Here is a 21057-nt window from a genome sequence, read left to right as displayed (position 1 = left end):
GTCTCACATTCTTAATGCTTAAAATCACCTCTTGAGTTTGAAAAGCTGTAAGAAACCCACCTTAATATATATTATAATTTCTTCATTTTCACCTTTGAAAAAGGGAAATTCATGACAGTGCTGAGAGATAAAAATAGATACAGAATGTATCTCTGAAAAAAGGTCGGACCTGGAATAAGAACTCGGGCCTTCTCCTTTTAAAATAACATTTTGCTGTTGTTGTTCATGAAAATAATAAATGTTCTTATATAAAATCCGGATATACAAAAAGCTTGAAGAATTTAAGAAAGCAAATTCCTTGTAAAAGTACATCTCACAGATAAGCATTTATTATTCTTGTGATTTAACTTCCAATATACTCATTTCTTTCCCCTTAGTTACCAGCAATAAAAAAGCTCTTAGAACCTTCACAATCATGTATGTAGTTTTTCAATTGTAATCATATCATAAAATGACTGGGTATATCCTTATTTCTCCCAGTCATCAGACATTATTCAAAGCAATTTGCAAATGATATATTCTTTAATTCGACTGTATAAACTGATACATTGTATAATATCTGGAAGTTCAAGAGAAATAATAAGAAATTAATTTTAAAGTGCTCTGTAGAAATTGACAGAACACTGTAAACCAACTATAATGGAAAAAATAAAAATCATTAAGAAGTAAAAATAAAATAAGATAAAATGCTCTGTATGCCTACTACCCACAGCTAGCAACTGCTATCTTTTTGCTGTTTTTTCTTCTGGAAATATTTTAATGCAGGTAGAGATATTGACAGTGACATACACATATCTTCCTCTTTCTATGTAAATATATAGATACTGATATGGCTATATACATGTGTATATACTCAGCATATATACAATACATATAGGTGCATTTTATATTTACAAAAGTGTGATCATAGTATACATTGTTTGTAACCTTCACTTCACTTTTATGGCGCAGCCTATGGTGAATATTTTCCCACGTCTGTCTTGACAACACCATCTCATCTAACATGTTATTATGCAAATTTTCAAACATTCAGAAAAGTGTAAAAGGTATCTCTTGTATGCTCATACACTGTCACCTAGATCCTACCACTGATGACACCAGTTCGTATAGTTCTTTGCTTGAGCATGTTTGTTCCTGGGACACCCTCTGACAGGCCTGACCTACTGTTCAGCAGGGGTAGACAGCAAGTACCCCTGGCAGTGCAGTACCTTTCTTCCAGTGACACTGGGTGGGCGAGGTCTGTAGGCAGGGCAGCTGCAGAAAGAAATGATCTCTGGTTCAATGGCCCACGGTCAGCGCTCTACTCATCACAGGCTCTACACATCTCGGAGGCCTTTCTCTGAGGTGATGTAGCTCTCCGACTTCCTTAGGGCAGTTGCAGGGGAAAGGTTTTCTGTTTCCAATACTGTCAGCCTGAGACAGTCATTTCCGGGTGGGTCAGTTTTCATTGTACTGCGAAGAAATTTTATTTTCGTTCTTGAAAACGGTTGAAATTGGTCTTTTAGCCTTACGCACATTGTCTGGAACCCCCAAATCCCTTTGCTATTTGAGAACGTAATGATCCTCTAAGAAAATGCAGACGTTTATCCCCCAAATAATAAATCAATAAATAAACAAACAGACAAATAAATAAATAAAACTGCAGTTCGGGAAAAAAACTCTGCACTCAAATTCTATATGAAACTCCCTGTGGTCTACGTGGTACCCGAGAATTTGCAGAGATGGAAACAGCTGAGCCAGCTCCCCTAGAGTTCCTTTCCCATCAAGTGGAACTAAGGGACCCCAGAAAGAGCTCCTCTGTCCATGGGGCTGTGAGAGTCCACACTGTCCCACTGAGCAACAAAATGACCTTAATCTTGACATCTCCACCCCAACGCCTGTTTCTCAAGGGTAGAGTGAAGCAGAGAAAAGCTTCGAGCTTCTCCTTGAGGAAAACGAGTGATCACTCTGAACTTTCACAAGCACTGTCCCGATGCCAATTCATGTCTCGACTCCCCTCGGGTGAAGTCAGGGAAAATATGGTCACGCTCTCCCCTTGTTGGAGAGCAGGATTCAGGGGTTCAGATGGGTGTTCGAACCTAGGTCTTTTGACCCCTTAACTCCCTGCCTCTTCCATGCCCCTGCCGTACTTGCGTCTCCTCAGAAGCAAAGAGAAAACTGGTCAAGACAAAAGGCTGAATAAATGGCAGGCATAGCGGCTTTATTACAAACCACCCACTAGGCAGCTTTCTTCCTTCCACAATGTGGCATCTGTAAAATGCTCCTGGCCTTCAAGGAACTTAAGAAGTTCAATCTGCCTCCTTTGCCTCCTGTGAGTCCCTACAAATTGAAAGCTATTCGGATGAAATGATTGAAAGGAGCAGTGCGCTTGCACCAAGGTCCCTTAACTCTCATTCTGCTAAAATAAAATTATGAGGCAACTGCCCACCTGAGAAACTTTAGACAAAGTAATAGGGCAGGGACCATTGATCGACTAGGCATTTGTTTACCCCAGTCTGGTTCTGTCTCTCTGAGGACCACCTCCTCAGGCTTTGGGCCACAAAAGAACCTTAATAATTTACAGTCATAAAAATGAAAAATCACTGCATGGAAGTGAGGTAAATCAGTTCTGTGCAATGAATAGGAAATGGCTTTTTTTTTCCTCCTCCCACAAAGCGCTCGTATCCAAGGAAAGGACTGAATCACGGTATTTCCAAAGAGCTCGCTCTTCTCTTACACAAATCGGTTAACCTGAGTTCTTGATTTATACTCACAGGAATCTGTGATTTGGCCAGTGTCTCATGTTGAGTTCTATGGGGCTCTTCTAGAAGGACCAGGGATGTTGCCATCTTTGACCAGACACATTTTGGATCATTTTCGTTTAATTGATTATGTACACATTATCTCCACAGTGGTGGGCTGTCTTGATTTGGATATTAATTCACTTTTGAAAGATTAAAAGCTTACACCAGAGCCTCTGGCCCTCAGCAATTATTCTTCCCCATGAGGGGGAAAAAAATATATAAAGGCAGACAGAAAGGTGGAAATTCTCAAACAGTAGACTTTTTCCCCAAATGAAACAAATAAGAAAACTCAGGTGTCAGCAGATTTTTTTTTAGTGCTAGCACATTTAGATCCCACTATTTATTTCCTCTGCTCTTAATTAAGGAAGCCCTTGAGACTCTCAGGCCTGCCCAGTCATCCAAGGACAAAAATTCCAGGAATTCAGCAGTTGTACCCACAGGAAATTTTGCAGCAAATCAAAGAGCTCATTAACATGATTTGTCTTAGAGACCAAACCTAAGCACCTACCAAATTTCCTATTTTATTGAGTTCCAGGCTTCTGTTTCAAATCTATAGCCTCAGGCCCTGAATCTGATTGAAATCCTGGTCAACGTGGCAAACCGAGACAAAAGCTGTTACTATTTCATGGGGTGATCTGGGCTCCAGGGGCTCACACTGCCATGTCTCCTTTGCTGTGAAATGAGCCTGCGGTGTTAATGTATTGTGCCTCCTATAGTGGGCTTCCTTTACCTTCCCCCTCTTCCTGACTTCTGCAGCCACTAACCTTCTCTTCTCACGTTGCTGTCTACATCTTTATTGTAATAACAGCTTGTGCTGCTGACAGTGTTTTAAGTGGTTTTCAATTAGTCCTGTCATATAGTGTGGGAGAAAAATTTGAAGATCATCTAATCAAACCTCTTCCTTTTTTTTTTTTTTTTTTTTTGAGTGACTTAAGCAACAAACATTTATTTCTCACAGTGGAGGCTAGGGAATCTAAGATTACAGTGCAGGCAGATCCCATGTCTGTTGAGAATACAATTTCCATAGGAGTTCCCGTCGTGGCTCAGTGGTTAACGAATCCGACTAGGAACCATGAGGTTGTGGGTTCGATCCCTGGCCTTGCTCAGTGGTTTAAGGATCCAGCATTGCTGTAGCTGTGTGTAGATACAGATGGGGTTTGGATCTGGCGTTGCTGTGAGCTATGGTGTAGGTCCCAGGCGGGACTCAAATCTGGTGTTGCTGTGGCTGTGGCCTAGGCCTAGGAACCTCCATATGCCATGGGTGCGGCCCTAGAAAAGATTAAAAAAAAGGAGAGAGAATTCAATTCCTGGTTTGCAGTTAGCCATCTTCTCTTTATAGACTTACAGGAACCTTTCTTCTTTAAAATCAAGAAGCCAAGGAGTTCCCGCCGTGGCGCAGTGGAAACGAATCTGACTAGGAACCATGAGGTTGCCGGTTTGATCCCTGCCCTCGCTCAGAGGTTAAGGATCCAGTGCTGTGGTGATCTGTGGTGTAGGTTGCAGATGCGGCTCGAATCCCCTGTTGTTGTGGCTGTAGTGTAGGCTGGCAGCTGTAGCTCTGATTACACCCCAGCCTGGGAACCCCCATGTGCTGGGGGGTGTAGCCGTAAAAAGAAAAAAAAACAAAAAAAAAACAAGAAACCAAGCTCAGAAATTACATAATTTTGCCAAGGTATCGCTACTTATTTTGACAGAAGATCTATCCTGCTCTTCTAACTCAATCCTATATTCTTCACCCACATACCACTGATTCAAAATATTTTTAGCCGATGGACTCTTTCTGTCACTGAAATGAGATGGAGAAGGCAATTCAAAAAGATGATAAATTTAAAGCAGGAAGCCCACCTGCTGGATCATCCCCTCATCCTGCCCTGAGTCAGGCCATAAGACCTCTGGGAAGGAGATATAAAGAACATTTAACCATGTGCAAAGGCACAAAACAATCAAAACACATGCAGCCGTCACCACGGCCAGCCATGCAAATCCAAATGCATACTGGCTGATCACCACTGCTGCCTCCAGGGATCCACCAGTACAGCTCTGTAGACCACTGCACTTCACTGTGTTAGCAAGGCTGCAGGTGGAAAAAACACTAACCATCCAGTTTATCACCAACCAGAAATTTCTAGAAATTGGACTTTACAAATTGATAGAGCACTCGTGTCTAGTTGCTTATGAATCACAGTGTCAATTTCCCTTGAACAAACCACACAAAAATACAGAGTTAAGGTTTGTGCAGAGTGCTTCAGCTAAGTAGAATAAAAACTCTCCTTCAGCTAAGGAGAAAAATAACTGGGCCAAAATTTCACCAAGTGGGAAAATGGGAAATGTCAGCAGTTTATGGAAAATGGCAGGCACTTGGAAAAATTTAAGGTTTAACATGTATATTTATGTTTGAAATAAAATTTGAAATAAATATGTGTTTGTGTTGTATGTAGGTGGTTCTAAAAATATCTGGCAACTGACAAATGCTTGTTATAAGATTCATACTTTTTAAAACAGCAGTTAAACATGCACATGAAATCCCAAGACACCTCTCCATCACTCAGATAGAAAGAATCAAGAGGCTAAATCAATGTTATTTTCTCTCAGGTCAAAACCGTGCTTTCTCTTAGTTGGAAGGGTAAATACTAGAAAGTTTAGAATATCTGGAAAGTGACAAGCAAATAGATTTGGAAGTCTAAACTTTTCCACTTGTGCATTTCCTGGTTCCTGTGTTGGGGTGTTTATCCCACTCATTGCCTTTGTACCCCAAAGACAGTATCATCCAGCATGTCTGACTTTTCCAGCTCAGTTTATGGTACAGAAGACATGTCATGAGACCACAAGTTAGAAGGTCAGAAATCGAGGCCCTGTGTGATCACATGACCTCCCTGGCTCTAGGAAATCCTTAATCTTCAGGAACCTCAGTTTCCTCCTCATGAATAATTTTTATTTGCTTTGTTGCTAAATGTAACAACTGGAGATTTTAAGTTTATTACTTTCATTAATATTTTTATTTTTAAAATGTATTTTATTTAACAAACGCTTATATGTAGGGGCTATTTTTTTAAGTTCTATAATTGTTAACTTATTTAATGCTCAGTACTATGAGGCAAAATATTCCCTTTTCCAGATGACTAAACAAAGACTTATAGAGGTTAAGTAATTTTCTCAAGATCACACAGCTAGTAAGTCATAGGGTTGAAATTCAAACCCAGGTCTCCCGTTCTTACCTGTTACACTATACTGCATCATAGAAAGTAAAATGTTATTTTTAAAACATATCTTGACATTGTAGAAATTGAAAACTAACACCAGCCTCAAACAATGCACGAGGGGTAGCGGAGAACCAACACCCAAAAGGTGGAATGGTTTCCCAAATCTCCTCTTGCCTGCTGAGGAGTCACTATTAATCCTCTTCGTGCAGAGTATTAATCTTTGGCAAGTGGGTGTCTCCTAAAAATTCAAAGAGATAAACAAAAATGAGTCTTGCAGACAAAGTTGAATTGTAATTGCACTCTCCACATGAGCAGAAGAGTGCATGAATGGGTCATAGCAGAGTCCCCTTCCAACAGACTTCCTCCAGCTTGAGAGAAACAGTTTGAGCAGAAGCTACACTCAATGCTATAAATGTAAGGTTGCAATGGCTATTATCTAGGGGTGATCTCTTTCATGGGGATGTAAACCTTGAGTAACCAAGTCCTAGCTCTGAAACCTACAATGTCTTTTTATTTCCTTTGCAAACATTAAAGAGAACTGCTTCTCCCTACCACACTTGTCTGAGAGCCCCAATCATAAAAGAGAATAAGCTGGAATTCCTACATGGCTCAGTGGTTAACAAATCCGACTAGGAACCATGAAGTTTTGGGTTCGATCCCTAGCCTTGCTCAGTGGGTTAAAGATCCGGCATTGCCATGAGCTGTGGTGTAGGTCGCAGATGTGGCTCAGATCTGGTGTGGCTGTGGCTGTGGCTGTGGCGTAGCCAGCAGGTGTGGTTCCAATTCGACCCCTAGCCTGGGAACCTCCATATGCTTCGGGTGCCACCCTAGGAAAGACAAAAAAAAAAAAAAAAAAAAAAAAGACAATAAGCCATCAAGACAACAAATGACTGAACTAAAGCCCATAAAGGACATCTCTTTGATGATGGGGGCTCCATCTGTGATGACTCAGCTAACATAGATCTTTGTAACAAAGATGAGTCCAGAAAGGATGCTAGTCCATCTTTAGCAGAAGACCAAGGTAGGGTCAGTGTCGTTGCTAATATGCAAATTTGAGTTCCCCAAGCAAGTCAACTCTAGTGTCTTTTTGGAAAAAGATACATAATCATAGTAGTAAATTTGTGTGTGTGTGTGTGTGTGTTTTACATGATTCAGGAGAAAATAAGCTTACAGCCCCACTGATGGAGAAAGCAGACATATAACTTAAGCCAGTTACCTAACCCCCACCCCCACAAAAAAAGTCATTCCACCCTCTTCAGAAGAAACAGAAGCCTAGATAGACAAAAACTTTCGCATAGAGCTGTTGACCAGGGCCAGGTGTGGGGAGAGTTAATGAGGCTACTGAAGAAGAGGACTGTCCTGAGAAAGGAGAGAGAATGGACAGATTAAATACAGAGGACTGTATAGACGGAGAGGGCTGGTTGAAGAGGGACTACCCCACATGGAACACTCTCCAAACCCTTTTGAGCTGAGCAGTCTTATTTCTGCTTCTCCTACGGCTCCTCACTCTCCCACAGAGTTAAGGGAACAGAAAAGTCACACCTCCCAGTCCTCAAATTCTGTATTGACTTGGGATACTTACTTGAACCCTTTAATTAGAAACGTGGTGTGGAGATATTTGAGATGGAAAAAGTGGGGTGCTTTTAAGACAAAAATGTATTTTTTAAGTCCTGATTTGTTGCATATGCCCCTTTCCTTGGTAAATAGGTCCATCAATGCTGATTTCAAGCCACCAAGGTGATGTCACTGAGTGCAGAGTTTGTACGCTTTGCCTGCAGTCCCTTTCTCCTGAATCAGTACTCTCTGGCTCCCGCATCCCACTCTACTGGATGGGGGCCACACCCCTTTTAGATCATCAGCCTGTGTCTTCTGCGTGTCTCATTTAAAAGCTTACAAACCAGCCAGTGACCATGATCTTCCACGGCTGAGAGACTGTTAGACTCGTTTCCCTGAACTCTCCATTCCCCTAGAGACTATAAAAGGGATGAGTGTAACCGAAGTAACGACCATGACAGTAAACGGTGATGATAAGTCTGTTCCATGGAACAGGACCATGATCCATGACCTTACGCAGGGCAAGTAAGTAGCATCAGCAAACCCAAGTGCTGAGAGCCACCCAACCTGAAAAAAACGTCCAACAGTAATCTTATTAATATCTTATTACTTGAAACAGTTACTAGAGGCAAGCCTGGATAACAGAGTTTATGCCTGTAGTCAAGAAGGCTTCCAAATAGGAAATTCCCTGCAAGTAAGGAATCTGGAGGAATAGACACCTTTAAAATGAGAAGCACGGAGGAGAATAATAGAAATCATGTTCTCTGCAGGAAGATTATCTCCCAAGAGATTTTAGAGAAAGGAAGTGATGGGAGATTATGACTCAAATTAAACAGGTCCCTATTCTGACACAAGCAACAGTGGACCAGAGCAGGGTTCCTGAAACTTCCTAGGGATTCTTGGCCCTACTGAGAGGTAGGGTTTACAATGAAAGGAGCAAAAAGGAACGTTGCTCCTAAGAGATGTTTCTCCCAAGAGGGAACGAAGAGGGAGAGACTAGTTCTATTTTCCCTACACAACTCACCATCAGATAAGCTACTCCAGGGGTCAAGAGTATCATGCTAATAGATGTCTTTGTCCATGGAGCTTAAGCTTTTGATCAGCTAGGAGTGTGACTCCCTCTGGGGAGGAGAGCACCACAGGGCTTAGGGAAGACCTGTTCCCCCTTTTATTAGGCTTCTGCCTAAGCACTGACTTCTGCTTTGTGTGTCCTCACGAGACTGCTGATGAACAGTATATAATTTGCCTCCATCAGGCTTCAAAATTGTTCAGAACAGTTCATTAATTAGGACAACCACAAGGCTATTCAGTTCCCAAGGTTGAAAATTTCCTCTCTATTTTATTTCCCGTGCCAAATTATGTCCAGCCAGCATATCAGAGTTTCTTCAATAAAAACACGTGAATAAAATGCCAACTCCATAGACAGACCCTGAATTTGATCACTAAAACCTCTCCCTTAATCAATTTCCAAAGAGAAATTAAAGTTGAAAAATTTAACAAACCTTTGCTTGTTAAAGTCCAAGATTTATTCTCTCTGATCTCATAGTCTGCTCAGCTCAGCTAAATGAGTGATTCCAGAGCCTTTAACTCCACCTGTAATGGCTTCCTACAGAACTCTCCAGAAGTTACTCACACAGCTGACTCACCTCCCTCCAGCTTCGCAGACCTCACGTAGCAGCACTAAGGTCCAGGGTTCCTTTCCTCCCCACAATATGTCCATATATTTTCAGCGTCTACCTTCTCCTTCCCATCACCTTCTTTATTATCCCAAACAATTGAATGAGGATGGACTTGAGATGCGCAGGTGTGAAGATGTTTCTCACCTCCTGCTTCTACCTGGTTACAGACTTCAGTAGATATTCACAATCATTCAGAAAGGACTAGCAAATGGACATTTGATACACTCCTCCTCTGTCATTAAGGAAAGATAATTCCCAAAGGTTTCTATTCTTCACTTTTGGAAAAGCACAGATCTCTATGGTCAATCCCACTGCCAAGACATGCTGCTATTGCCTAGCAAGAAGGAATTTCTGAACATTGTATATGTTAGGACCAAAAAAAAAAAAAAAAAAAGACCTTTTTTTTTGTGCCATGCTTCATTAAGAGAATCTTGGTGACAGTGTCCTTAGGGACCATGCCATGTAATGAGACCTACTAGTCTTTGGAACTTGGCTTCATAAATAAGAAAAATAGTTTGCTTACCTAAAACTGTAGTATCAATTTTTCTACTTCTCTAATCATTGCAACCAACTTTGATAAATAACTTCTGACATTTAAGATGCAGCTTTTGAATCTCCCTTCTCATTAAAAGGAAAAAAAAGGAAATAGCCATCTCTCCTGGCTCTATTACTGAATGGATCACTTTTTAAATAAATGCTTTCACCTAGAAGCTATCATGCTAAGTGAAGTCAGCCATACAATGAGACACCAACATCAAATGCTTTCACTGATATGTGGAATCTGAAAAAAGGACAGACTGAACTTCTTTACAGAACAGATGCTGACTCACAGACATTGAAAAACTTATGGTCTCCAGAGGAGACAGTTTGGGGGGTGGGGGTTGTGCCTGGGCTGTGGGATGGAAATCCTGTAAAATCAGATTGTTATGATCATTATACAACTACAGATGTGATAAATTCATTTGAGTAATAAAAAAATGGAAAAGAAAGAAAGCAGATATAAAACAGTAAGAAAACGAACACCATGAAAAAAAATTAAATAAATGCTTTCACTATAAAACTAGAACATGCATATTAAAGAAGATTTGGAAAACCCAGGAAAGGAGACAGAAGAAAAGGCACACTTAGCCCCATTACCCAAGAAAAAAAAACATTGATAGCATTTCAGAATTTTCATTTATGACTTCTTAGATTTTACACTTATAAAGCATTTCCTCAGACTGAAAATAGATCAGTTACCCATAAATTAAGCTATCCATTTAATGTAATTCTAAATTGCAATTCTTTATTATAATATGATTCTGATAAAAATCTCCATAATTTTCTTCTAGAACTTGATTCACTCTAAATTCAACCTAAATTATAAATGGATGAGACTATGTAAGAACATCTTTTGAAACATCAAAAAAAAAAAAAAGGAGTCTGGCAATACATATTAAAATTAAAAATGTATAATTTAAAATTAAATGCATATAAATAATCTATTATAAGAAAACTTTCTTTAAAAAGTGTAACACAGGAGCTTCCGCTGTGGCACAATGGGTTAAGGATTTGACGGCAGTGGCTTGGGTTGCTGCGGGAGCATGGGTTTGCTCCCCAACCTAGTGCAGTGGGTTAAAGGATCCAGCACTGCTACAGCTGCATGTAGGTCGCAGATATAGCTCAGATTCAATCGCTGACCCAGGAACTTCCATATGCCCTGGGTGTGGACATAAAAAAATTTTTTTTCAAGTAGCTCATAAATTTTTATTAAAGTTTTTTTTTGGAGTTCCCATTGTGGTGCAGCGGAAACAAAACTGACTAGGAACCGTGAGGTTGCAGGTTCGATCCCTGCCCTTGCTTAGTGGTTAAGGATCCGACCTTGCTGTGAGTGGTGGTGTGGGTCTCAGACACAGCTTGGATCTGGCATTGCTGTGGCTGTGGTGTAGGCCAGCAGCTGCAGCTCCAATTAGACCCCTAGCCTGGGAACCTCCATGTGCCACAGGTGCGGCCCTCAAAAGCCAAAAAAAAAAAAAAAAAAAAAAAAAATTTAAAGTATAACACTAGTATGTATTTTGGAGTGGATTGTTTGTATTGTTTTGGACCTGCAGGTACAGAGCATTGAATTCATTACACACTTCCCATTTATGAAACATCCTGACATCATCCACACATGAAAGGAACACTTCATTCTTATTAGTTGTTTCATTTTAATCTCCAATCTCATTCTCTCCCCCCCCATTTCCTCTTTCCGCAGTAATCACACATCACTTTACAGTGATCCAGTCTTTTAAGAATGGCACCTAAATTGCCCTCAAGACCATTTTTTATCACAAACAATGTAGCAATGAACATCCCCAAGCACTTTTCCTTCTGGATCTGTGTACAAATTTAGCTGGGACACAGGAGGGAGGGAGAGAGGAAGGGAGGGAGAGAAAGAGAGAGAGAAGCACTTTTGCAAAGTACTTTGAAACTATTTTTCAGTAAGACAAGAAAAAAAGAAAGAAATGTAGATAAGGGTTTGAATGAAAAATATAAAACTGTCATTATTTACAGGTGACTGGATTGTGTAAATAGAAAATCCGAAAGAATTGGAAATACTAGTTTTAAATTTGATACATGAATGTATCAAGTTTGCTGGACTCAAAGTCAATATGCCAACAAAGATTGTATTGCTATATGCCAGCAACAAACAAATAGAAAATAAATTTTTTCAGAAAGAATCATATAGAATAGCATCATAAAACATCAAGTAATCAAGAATAAATCTAAAAAAAAGATATGTATGACCTCTATATTCAAAGCTACAAAACACTGAGTGAAATTAAGAAAGATGAAAATAAATGGAGACATATATCATGTTTGTATTCACCTGCCGGGGCTGCCATAACAAAATACCACAGACAAGGTGGCTTAAACAATAGAAATTTATTTTCTCAGTCTGGAGGCCAGAAAGTGCAAGATCCAAGTTCCAGCTAGTTCAGTTCTGGTGAAAGCCGTCTTCCTAGCTGCCTTCTCACTATGTCTGTACATGGCAGAGAGAGAGCAGTCTCTCTGGTGGCTCTTTTTGTTTTTTTGTTTTAATTTTTTACTATAGTTGATTTACAATGTTCTGTCAATTTCTGCTATACAGCAAAGTGACCCAGTTATATATTCTTTTTCACATATTATCCTGTATCATGTTCCATCACAGCTGGTGAGATATAGTTCCCTATGCTATACAGCAGGATCTCATTGCTCACCCACTCCAAATGCAATAGTTTGCATCTGCTAACCCCAGACTCCCAGTCCATCCCACTCCCTCCCCCTCCCCCTCCCCCTTGGCAACCACAAGTCTTTCTCCATGTTCATGAGTTTGTTTCGTTGCTGTAGATAGGTTCATTTGTGCCATATATTAGATTACAGATAAAAGTGATAGCATATGGTATTTGTCTTTCTCTTTATTACTCATTTAGTATGAGAATCTCTAGTTCTATCCATGTTGCTGCAAATGGCATTATTTTGTTCTTTTTTATGGCTGAGTAGTATTCCATTGTGATGTAGTATACCACATCTTCTTAATCCAATGATCTGCCAATGGACATTTAGGTTGTTTCCATGTCTTGGCTATGGTGGCTCTTCTTATAAAGATAGTAATCCTAAAGAATCAGGGCCTTCCCCTCAGGGCCTCATCTAACCTTCACTGCTTCCTTAGAGGACACAATAGAGGTTAGGCTTCAACATATGAATTGGGGAGGGGGACACAAATATTCATTCCATAACAATATTCAGGAGTAAAATCTTCTCTATCCTGGATATAAGGATAGGCAGTCTAAGATTCAAAATAAAAGAAAAAGAATTCCTAAGTTCTTCAAAAGTTTTAATACATTTTTAATAGCTTGTGCATGGCATATATACATATGTAAATCAAAGCCAAAAGAAAAATTGCAAACCTATAAAAGATACTTGCAAAATATAAGTAAAGTTCTAATATATAAAGAACTCTTTAAAAATGAAAGAAAAAGACTGAAATTCTGGTAGAAAAAATAGGGAAATGAGGTGAATAGAAAACTGAAATAAAAGATCTAAAAATAGCTCTTAAACATATGAAAAGTTCAATTTTTCCTCATACAGAATAGAGAAATGCATACTGACATACTATTTTTCACCAACCAGTGTGTCAAGCATTAAAAAGCCCGACAACAGTTCACAAACAACAAATGCTGGAGGGGTTGCACTGTTGGTGGAAATGTAAGCTGGTACAACCACTATGGAGAACGGTATGGAGGTACTTTGCAATCTATACATAGAACTCCCATATGACCCAGCAATCCCACTCTTGGGCATATATCTGGACAAAACTTTCCTTGAAAAAGACACATCCACCTGCATGTTCATGGCAGCTCTATTCACAACAGCCAAGACATGGAAATAACCCAAATGTCCATCAACAGACAATTGGATTAGGAAGATGTGGATTATATACACAATGGAATACTACTCAGCAGTAAAAAAGAACAAAATAATGCCATTTGCAGCAACTTGGATGGAACTAGAGACCCTCATCCTGAGTGAAGTAAGTCAGAAATACAAAGACAAATACCATATGATATCACTTACATCTGGTATCTAATATATAGCACAAATGAACATTTCCACAGAAAAGAAAATCATGGACTTGGAGAATAGACTTGTGGTAGCTGAAGGGGAGGGGGAGGGAGTGGAATAGATTGGGAGCTTTGGATTAATAGATGCAGACTACTGCCTTTTGAATGGATAAGCAATGAGTTCCTGCTGTATAGCACTGAGAACTATGTCTAGTCATTTATGATGGAGCATGATAATGTGAGAAAAAAGAATCTATACATGTATGTGTAACTGGGTCACCATGCTGTACAGTAGAAAACTGACCAAACACTGTAAACCAGCTATAATAGAAAAAAGTAAAAATCATTATATAAAAAGTTAAAAAAATTTAAATGATATAACTGTATCATATATATACTATGCTATATATTATACTAATTTATACTCTAACAATTATAAATTGCAATAAATGTTTTAAAATAAAAAGAAAAAAAAATAAATAAAAAGCCCGACAACAAATTCTATTCACCAGGCTATGGGGAAACAAGCATTATCCTACACTGATGGTGGGAATGTAAACTGCTGCAACCCTCAAGGAAGGGAATTTGGCAAGTTCTAGCACAATTATGCATGTATTTATATTGTGACCCAGGCTTCTCATGGCTAGGCATTTACCAGGAAATTACATCTGAACTAATCTGAAAATACGTATGCACAAATTTATTCTTTGAAGCTTTGTTTGAATTGCAAAAAACTATTGTAAACTGGAGTTCCCGTCGTGGTGCAGTGGTTAACGAATCCGACTAGGAACTATGAGGTTGCGGGTTCGGTCCCTGCCCTTGTTCAGTGGGTTAATGATCTGGCGTTGCTGTGAGCTGTGGTGCAGGTTGCAGACATGGCTCTGATCCTGAGTTGCTGTGGCTCTGATGTAGGCTAGTGGCTACAGATCCGATTCGACCCCTAGCCTGGGAAACTCCATATCCCGCGGGAGTGGCCCAAGAAATAGCAAAGACAAAAAAAAAAAAAAAAAACTTTTGTAAACAATCTAAATCCCATAAACAAGAAAAAGTTTGAATAAACTATGGTACATCTACACAACGGAGTACTATGCACCTATAAAAAATAATAGGCATGATTTTTAAAAACTGATACTCTGCAAATTTAGAGAGGGATTAGGAAAAGTGGCTGTCACTTTTGGGGGCAAATTATGCAGTTGTCTCAGGGAGTACAGAAGAATAGACTCGTCAGGATGGTGGACTCTCTGTCTCTTCATTTATAGGTGTCAGCTCTCTTGTAACCCCAGGGAAGACAGTTTGGCACACACCGTAGAGAGCCAGTGCTTCCTCTGTGAGAGGACCACCTGCTGTGCACTGACCCTGGGGCATTCCTGAGCCTTCTTGCTCTGAGTGATGCTATACGCCATGACTCCAGTACAAGTAGGCATCCTCAGAGATAGAAAGAGCACCAGGGTTACCCTCCTACTGAAAGCCACTGGATGCACGTGCTTTCCATGGTGGAATTTCTACCAGCCACATTTGCCCTTTTCCTGAGGTTTATACCCTTTGGGAGGCTTACTTGGAGTAGTGAGGAAATTGTCAAAAAATGATTGATAGAGAAAGGAGCAGGATTTTGTGACCTGGAGAGTTGAGTACATATAACGACTGGCTTCCACCTTCTGAAATCATTTAACCAGAGAGGAAAACTTGGTCAGACTCTTTCCTAAGAAAGTTCTGGAGAAAGGCAGTAGGGGCCTCCAGCATTCCTTGCAGTGGAAGGAGAAGGAAAGGAAGTAGCCCCTTCAGTAGGGAAGCTCTTTCCTAGGGCAGAGCCTTGGGGACACTCAAAAGAAGTCTGGGATGGATGGGACAGACTCAACCTAGAGAACAGAGCAGAGGAATAGGAGCCATGGGACAGGCAGCTGTTCTTCCTGCTTCCTCATGTTTACCCTTCATCTCTCGACTTCTGGGCACAGTGCTGTAAGGGGACTTTGAAGTACTTAAACGAGGGATGTGGGTGGTTCTTAGTGAATTGCCATCAGTTCCTTTGAAATGGTTCTTGAGCAGGTGAAAGCCTGGAGAGTGTGCAGCAGACCACCTGGTCCCATTCCTTTGAGGACTTGAACAGTCTAGGAAGCCAGCTCTTCACCCAAAATGAAAAAAAAAAAAAAAAAAAAAATTCAGTACCTAAGTTCATTGAAAATTTTAGTTTGGTAAAACAATTCTATCTGCATATCTTCTAATGAGGGGAAAGAATCACATTTTCAATAAAACTTTTAAAAAGCATCCTCTTGTCTCATTAAGAAACAAAACGTGAAACTCCATTAAGAACTTATGCTCCTTTTATATGAAAGGTTACTATAGAAAATACTATCATAACAAAGCTCTAAATGAAAAGGCGCCAGAGATTATCCTAATAAATATTCAGTTAGCAAAATACCCCAATTGCCAGATCCTTATCTTTTATTTTCTTGCAATAAAAACTGAAATGGTAGCTGAATGAAAGTGTAGATCAAAGTAAATTGTTTTGAAAGATTACATGAACACTATCGCAAAGGTCGCAATTCATAAAAAGGACATGTTCCAAATAAGATTTTTTTTTCCTCATCCTGATGATTTGTCTTATGTTCTTATCTTTGAAAGTAGAGTTTTTAAAGAAAAACCATTAGGTTTGCTCTGTGCTCGTTTTTGTTCTGGTCAAATATTTTTGTTAACAACTTGGCTGTGGATAGCAATGGTATGCGGCGGATCCAATAACCCTGACCCCAAAGTGGGGAAGATCAGCTTAACTACCCAGCATGAGAAGCAGAGATGCTTAATACATCGGAATGTAGAACCAGGGTCCAACACAGACCACCATATTGGCTAGGAGCCATTCTTTATCAGCCGGGCATGTTTGTTTGTTTGCATGTTCAGTGGAAACCAATCATTCTAATAGAGGTGATGTTAAGGCTTAGGTGTGCATGGTATCTGGAAAAAGGAATCATAGCCCTGGTGTGTGTGGAGCCCATCCTAGAGTTTAGCTGTGGAGCAGGGTTTACTTCTAGGTTCTCCTTATAAACAGGTTACTCAGACAAATTCGAACCAGTTCAGAGGAGGACAGCTGAGACGGTGAAGACACTGAAGTGTTGTCACTTGGGGAGCTGGTAAAGGTACAAAGAGAAAAGATTTATGGAAGACATGATATGTACCTTCCAGTACTTGAAGGGCTGTCACAGCAAAAGGACAAGATGTTGCAGAGAGGCTGGCTGCACGTCTGGGTGAGGCCAACCAAGAACAGATTGGTAGGCTGCCGGAGTAGGAAATGAATGCCCCGCATGGAGGAGCTCCCACAGACAAGCATGGTTAGACATGGTTGGGGGGGTGTTCTTGGGTTAGAAGTAGCGGTGGCTAGAGGAGGCTGAAGATTGGAAGACTGGCCTGGGAAGCCTCTTCAGAATTCTACAAGGTTCTGTGTGTAAATTGGTTTTCCTCTCATGCCTTTCTCCCTCATCTCACTGCTGCATGGAAGTTTCCTTTTTTGTGTGCTGCCTTCTTCACCCCTCACACGGAGCTCTCTTTCCTCTTGTTTTTTAATGCCCGCCCCCCAACAGTACTCATCACATTCTGTTCCCTACTGCACTGCTCGTTTACCTATCCTGCCTTCTCTCTTCATCTGACTTGAGTCCTGATGTGTTAGAAGAAGGCTCTCACTCCCTGTCAACAGCATACCCTTTGGCTGAAAGCATCTTGTCAGAAGTGGCTGTGTTCAGCTTTGTAAACAGTTATATAAATAACTCTGAGAAATAGAAGAATCTGCTTTGAGAAAGGTGGGGGGAGGGCATGGTTAATGAGCGACCTCAAATACGTGTTATACAGAATGCAAAAAATAAGAGAACAAGCCAAAGCTTACATGCTCCATTATATAACCAAATAATATTGAACTGTGTAAAAAAATAATTTCTTCTGAACTGGAAAAGATCCCTCACCCACTGAGGAAACTAGTGTTTTCTGAGGTCACCTGTGTCACTGTAAAGAACAGAAATCAGGAATTCAGAAATACAGAGAGTCGGGTCCAGCATTGTTTGAACCCCCACATTCTGATTACACTGAGTGTCACATGCTAAGCCCAAGACAACAGTAGTCAGTTTTCTAAAGTCATTCAGTGGAAAATCCTATCCATCCATGTTCTGGATGGGCTACATCTTTATGGGGTTCTAATAGGTGTACCTGAGGCTCACTCTACAGGGATGGTTCTTTCAGACTCTTCAAGCGCTGGGCCAGCTGCACTGTGGCTGCCCCAGGCAAACTGCCAGCCTTGCCCCCACAATTACAATGGCTGGGAGCAAAGCTAAAGTGCATATTGGAGACCAGTATATCTGAGGCTGTCAAAAGTCAAGGTATTGGAAAAGTTTCTTGTAATGTCCAAATTAGAATGTGCTTTCATATCATTGTTGGGAATTAATTTTTAAATAATTTTTGTCGATATCTGTTCATGTATTTACTACTCATCCACATCACATCACACAGAGTAAGGGTTTAAAGCAGGCAGTGTAAGGAGTCCTTGGCCTCAGGGAGGTGACAGCCCCTTTGGGAGGTAGGTCTGGGGTTTAACACAGGTTAAGGTCAGGAAATAAAGGACAGAAGGGAAGCCAAAAGACTTGGAATAGTGACCTATCTCCTCCTTCGAGGCTCCTGTGCTGTGAGGACCAGGAGCTGCAGGCAGGCTTCTGCAGTGGTGCCACCCTGGGCTGTGGGTCCAGATAAGCTTTAGAGCACAGGTGCCAAACCACAAACCAGGGTGTCACAACAAGAGAATCCAGACTCCTTAATCCACACCACCCAGCATGGCTAAGTTCTGCCGCATTTCTGGCTGGTCTGACCATTCAAGGCAGAAGCCCAGCCAGGGTCAAGGGACATCTGAACAGGAACTCTTCCTTGGAAGGACGGTGACAAGAGCTGGCCACTCTCAGGGCAGGACCCAGGGAGGCCACAAAGGAGCATCCAAGACATCATTATATGGATTCTGATTCTAAGACAGCAGTTTACAGTGTTTCTCTACTGGGCTGTATGTGTTGAATTATTTTTACTTGCACAGCACAAGCCCATAGATGTAACCTTAACTCGGACAAACACAATCCTCTTTCACTATTTGGCATGGCATTTTAAAGCCTTTCATAATCACAACAACAATGAAATCAGGGACTTATCTCCAAACATTGTCATTTTAAAGAAAAACTAATAAATGTAACTAATCTCATTTCTTAACAATTTTGGATTGAAAGAAAAAACTAGTAGCTACCAGCGGGGCTTGGCTGAGACAGGACCAGTGGAGGATTGCCGATTCCAACTGAATTCGCTGTCAGAACTCCTCCTTCTCTCTCGCTCCAGGTTCAAGTACTAACTGATCTTTCATCCGTATTATAATCTCTAATTACTGATGAAATGAAATTATGTGTACACCTCAGTTCCAGAGTACCAGCGATAATCCTTCTCACGGTTCATCACGGCACACCCACTGTCTCTGTGCCGCGTGTGGGGAGAATGGGTTCTGGGACCTGAGACCGTCTTCTCAAAACTCCCCAAAAGAATGTTTTCTCTGGTTGTGGAAACACCCCTACAGCCAAGGCTCCTTCTCCTCACTGATGTCCCATGGGCCCCGACATGCAGAGGCAGTACCTTAGTCCAGGAGGAAGTGGGAGAGACGCAGACACGGAGAAGGAAGCTAAGGAGCTTTTTCTCTCTCTTCCTCATCATTCTATTTCAGGGAGGAGAGATATGCCTTAATAACTACACGAGATTATTACAGATAAATCCAGTTAATGTGCGATAAAAGCACAATCTTCCTTCCCTTCCCACACACTCTGCTGGAGACCGAAGGACCAGTTTATTCTAACTGCCGAGATATAACCCAAAAAATTGTATAACTGTGAAACGGAATCCCCCTAAAACTGAGTTCCCTTACTGAGTTTATGACACTATCTATCCAAAAATTTTCCCCTTTCCTGTCCCCTTGGACCTCAATCCTGTGCTAACTAAACACTGATCAACCAGAATCAGGTGACTAACCTGGCTGTTGTGGGTTTCATGATGAACCTACAACCTCAGGTTGTTTCTCCAGAGCAGGAGGAGGTAACAGATCCCCAAACCATGGACCGCCTGGCCTGACCATCATAAATTAAAAACATCCTGACTTCTGAAACTGTAATTAAGGAGTATCACAAGAAGATGATTCATTCCAACCTCTTTGTTCTTCCCCCTTAGAAATACCTCTAACTCGGAGACCAAGCTGGAGGGGATCTGAGGCTTCTCTCCCATTCCCTTGCTTGCCGTCCTGCAAAAAATGCTGTTTTCTTCTTCACCACGGAGAATTCAGAAGATCATCTTTGCTGCCGGTACATTGGCTTTGCTTCGCAGCAGGTAAGTGGACTTGAGTTCTGTTTGGTAGCAGTTGCCCCTCCCTGGGTCCCTTGGTTCTTTTCAAGTGGAGGAGGAAGCGTGCAGTGGTTAAATGCACTTTGGCCTTGGACCATGGTTCATGTCATGGCCGTGCTGTTTACCAGCCGGGTAGTCTTGGTCCTCAGATTTCGCGTGTGTTAAATATGGGTAAAAAATATTATGCCGTTGGATTTTGAAAAGTGATACTGCGTGTGAAGTACGGTTCCTGATACACAAGAAACAGTCCCCTGAGGCCTGCTAATATATAACTATTCATAAGAGTGATAGTAAAGGTGGTAAAATGTGTGAACGCTGAAGGCAAACAGTCTGGGCCAGAGCTTGGCTTTGGTTCTTTATGTTACCTTTGAGCAGGTTACCTGATTTTCTATGCCTCAGTTGCTGTGTCTGTAAATGGAGATAAAATTAGTACCTACTTTACAGGGTTGCTATGAATAGTAAATAACATAATCACGAAATGCTTTTACAGCAGACGTCTCGTGATATTAGCTATTAGTTGTTATCATCCGGTAGAGGAGCGCATCCTTCCCACCCTCCCGCCGCCGGGTCTAGAAGGGATCAGCACACTGGTGTTTCTCACTCAGACTGACTTACAGTTGGATTGGAAACCAAGGATAGCAGCTTACTTGGGCTGATTCCAGGTGGCTGTTTGGGTCTCTCCTGCCCATGAGTATCTCACTGGGCTCTCCTACCCGCAATGGCAAACCCCCTAAGCCCCAATAACTATGAATTCCTCACCACTTCTTAAAAAATTCTGGACGGTCAGGAACAATTCTTCCTGCTGAGACACCGCACAAAAGACTCCTCCAAGGCAAGCCTTTCCTGTCCACCTGACACATGCTCACCCAGGACCCCGCTTTGCAAG

At 41.1% G+C, this 21057-nt stretch overlaps 1 protein-coding gene across 7 annotated transcripts in view; it reads left to right on the top strand.

Annotated features, from left to right (window-relative positions):
* The window catches only part of NPSR1 (neuropeptide S receptor 1), a 270057-nt gene that overhangs the window by 70577 nt on the left and 178423 nt on the right, over window positions 1-21057 (top strand). For all 7 annotated transcript variants that reach the window (XR_014834291.1, XM_085005879.1, XM_085005876.1 and 4 more), the window contains exon 2: window positions 20001-20156. Coding sequence is in view for 3 of the 7 variants with exons in the window: in XM_085005876.1 (XP_084862002.1) it covers window positions 20080-20156 (77 nt within the window). In the remaining 4 variants the exon portion in view is untranslated. The remainder of the gene's footprint in view (window positions 1-20000; window positions 20157-21057) is intronic.

This window comes from Sus scrofa, chromosome 18 (genome assembly GCF_054392235.1).
Source record: "Sus scrofa isolate SSC_HxYL_T2T_F1_AM1 chromosome 18, Sscrofa_HxYL_maternal_Yorkshire_Landrace_v2.0, whole genome shotgun sequence".
NCBI lineage: Eukaryota > Metazoa > Chordata > Mammalia > Artiodactyla > Suidae > Sus > Sus scrofa.
This window is presented reverse-complemented; position numbering and strand designations above follow the sequence as displayed.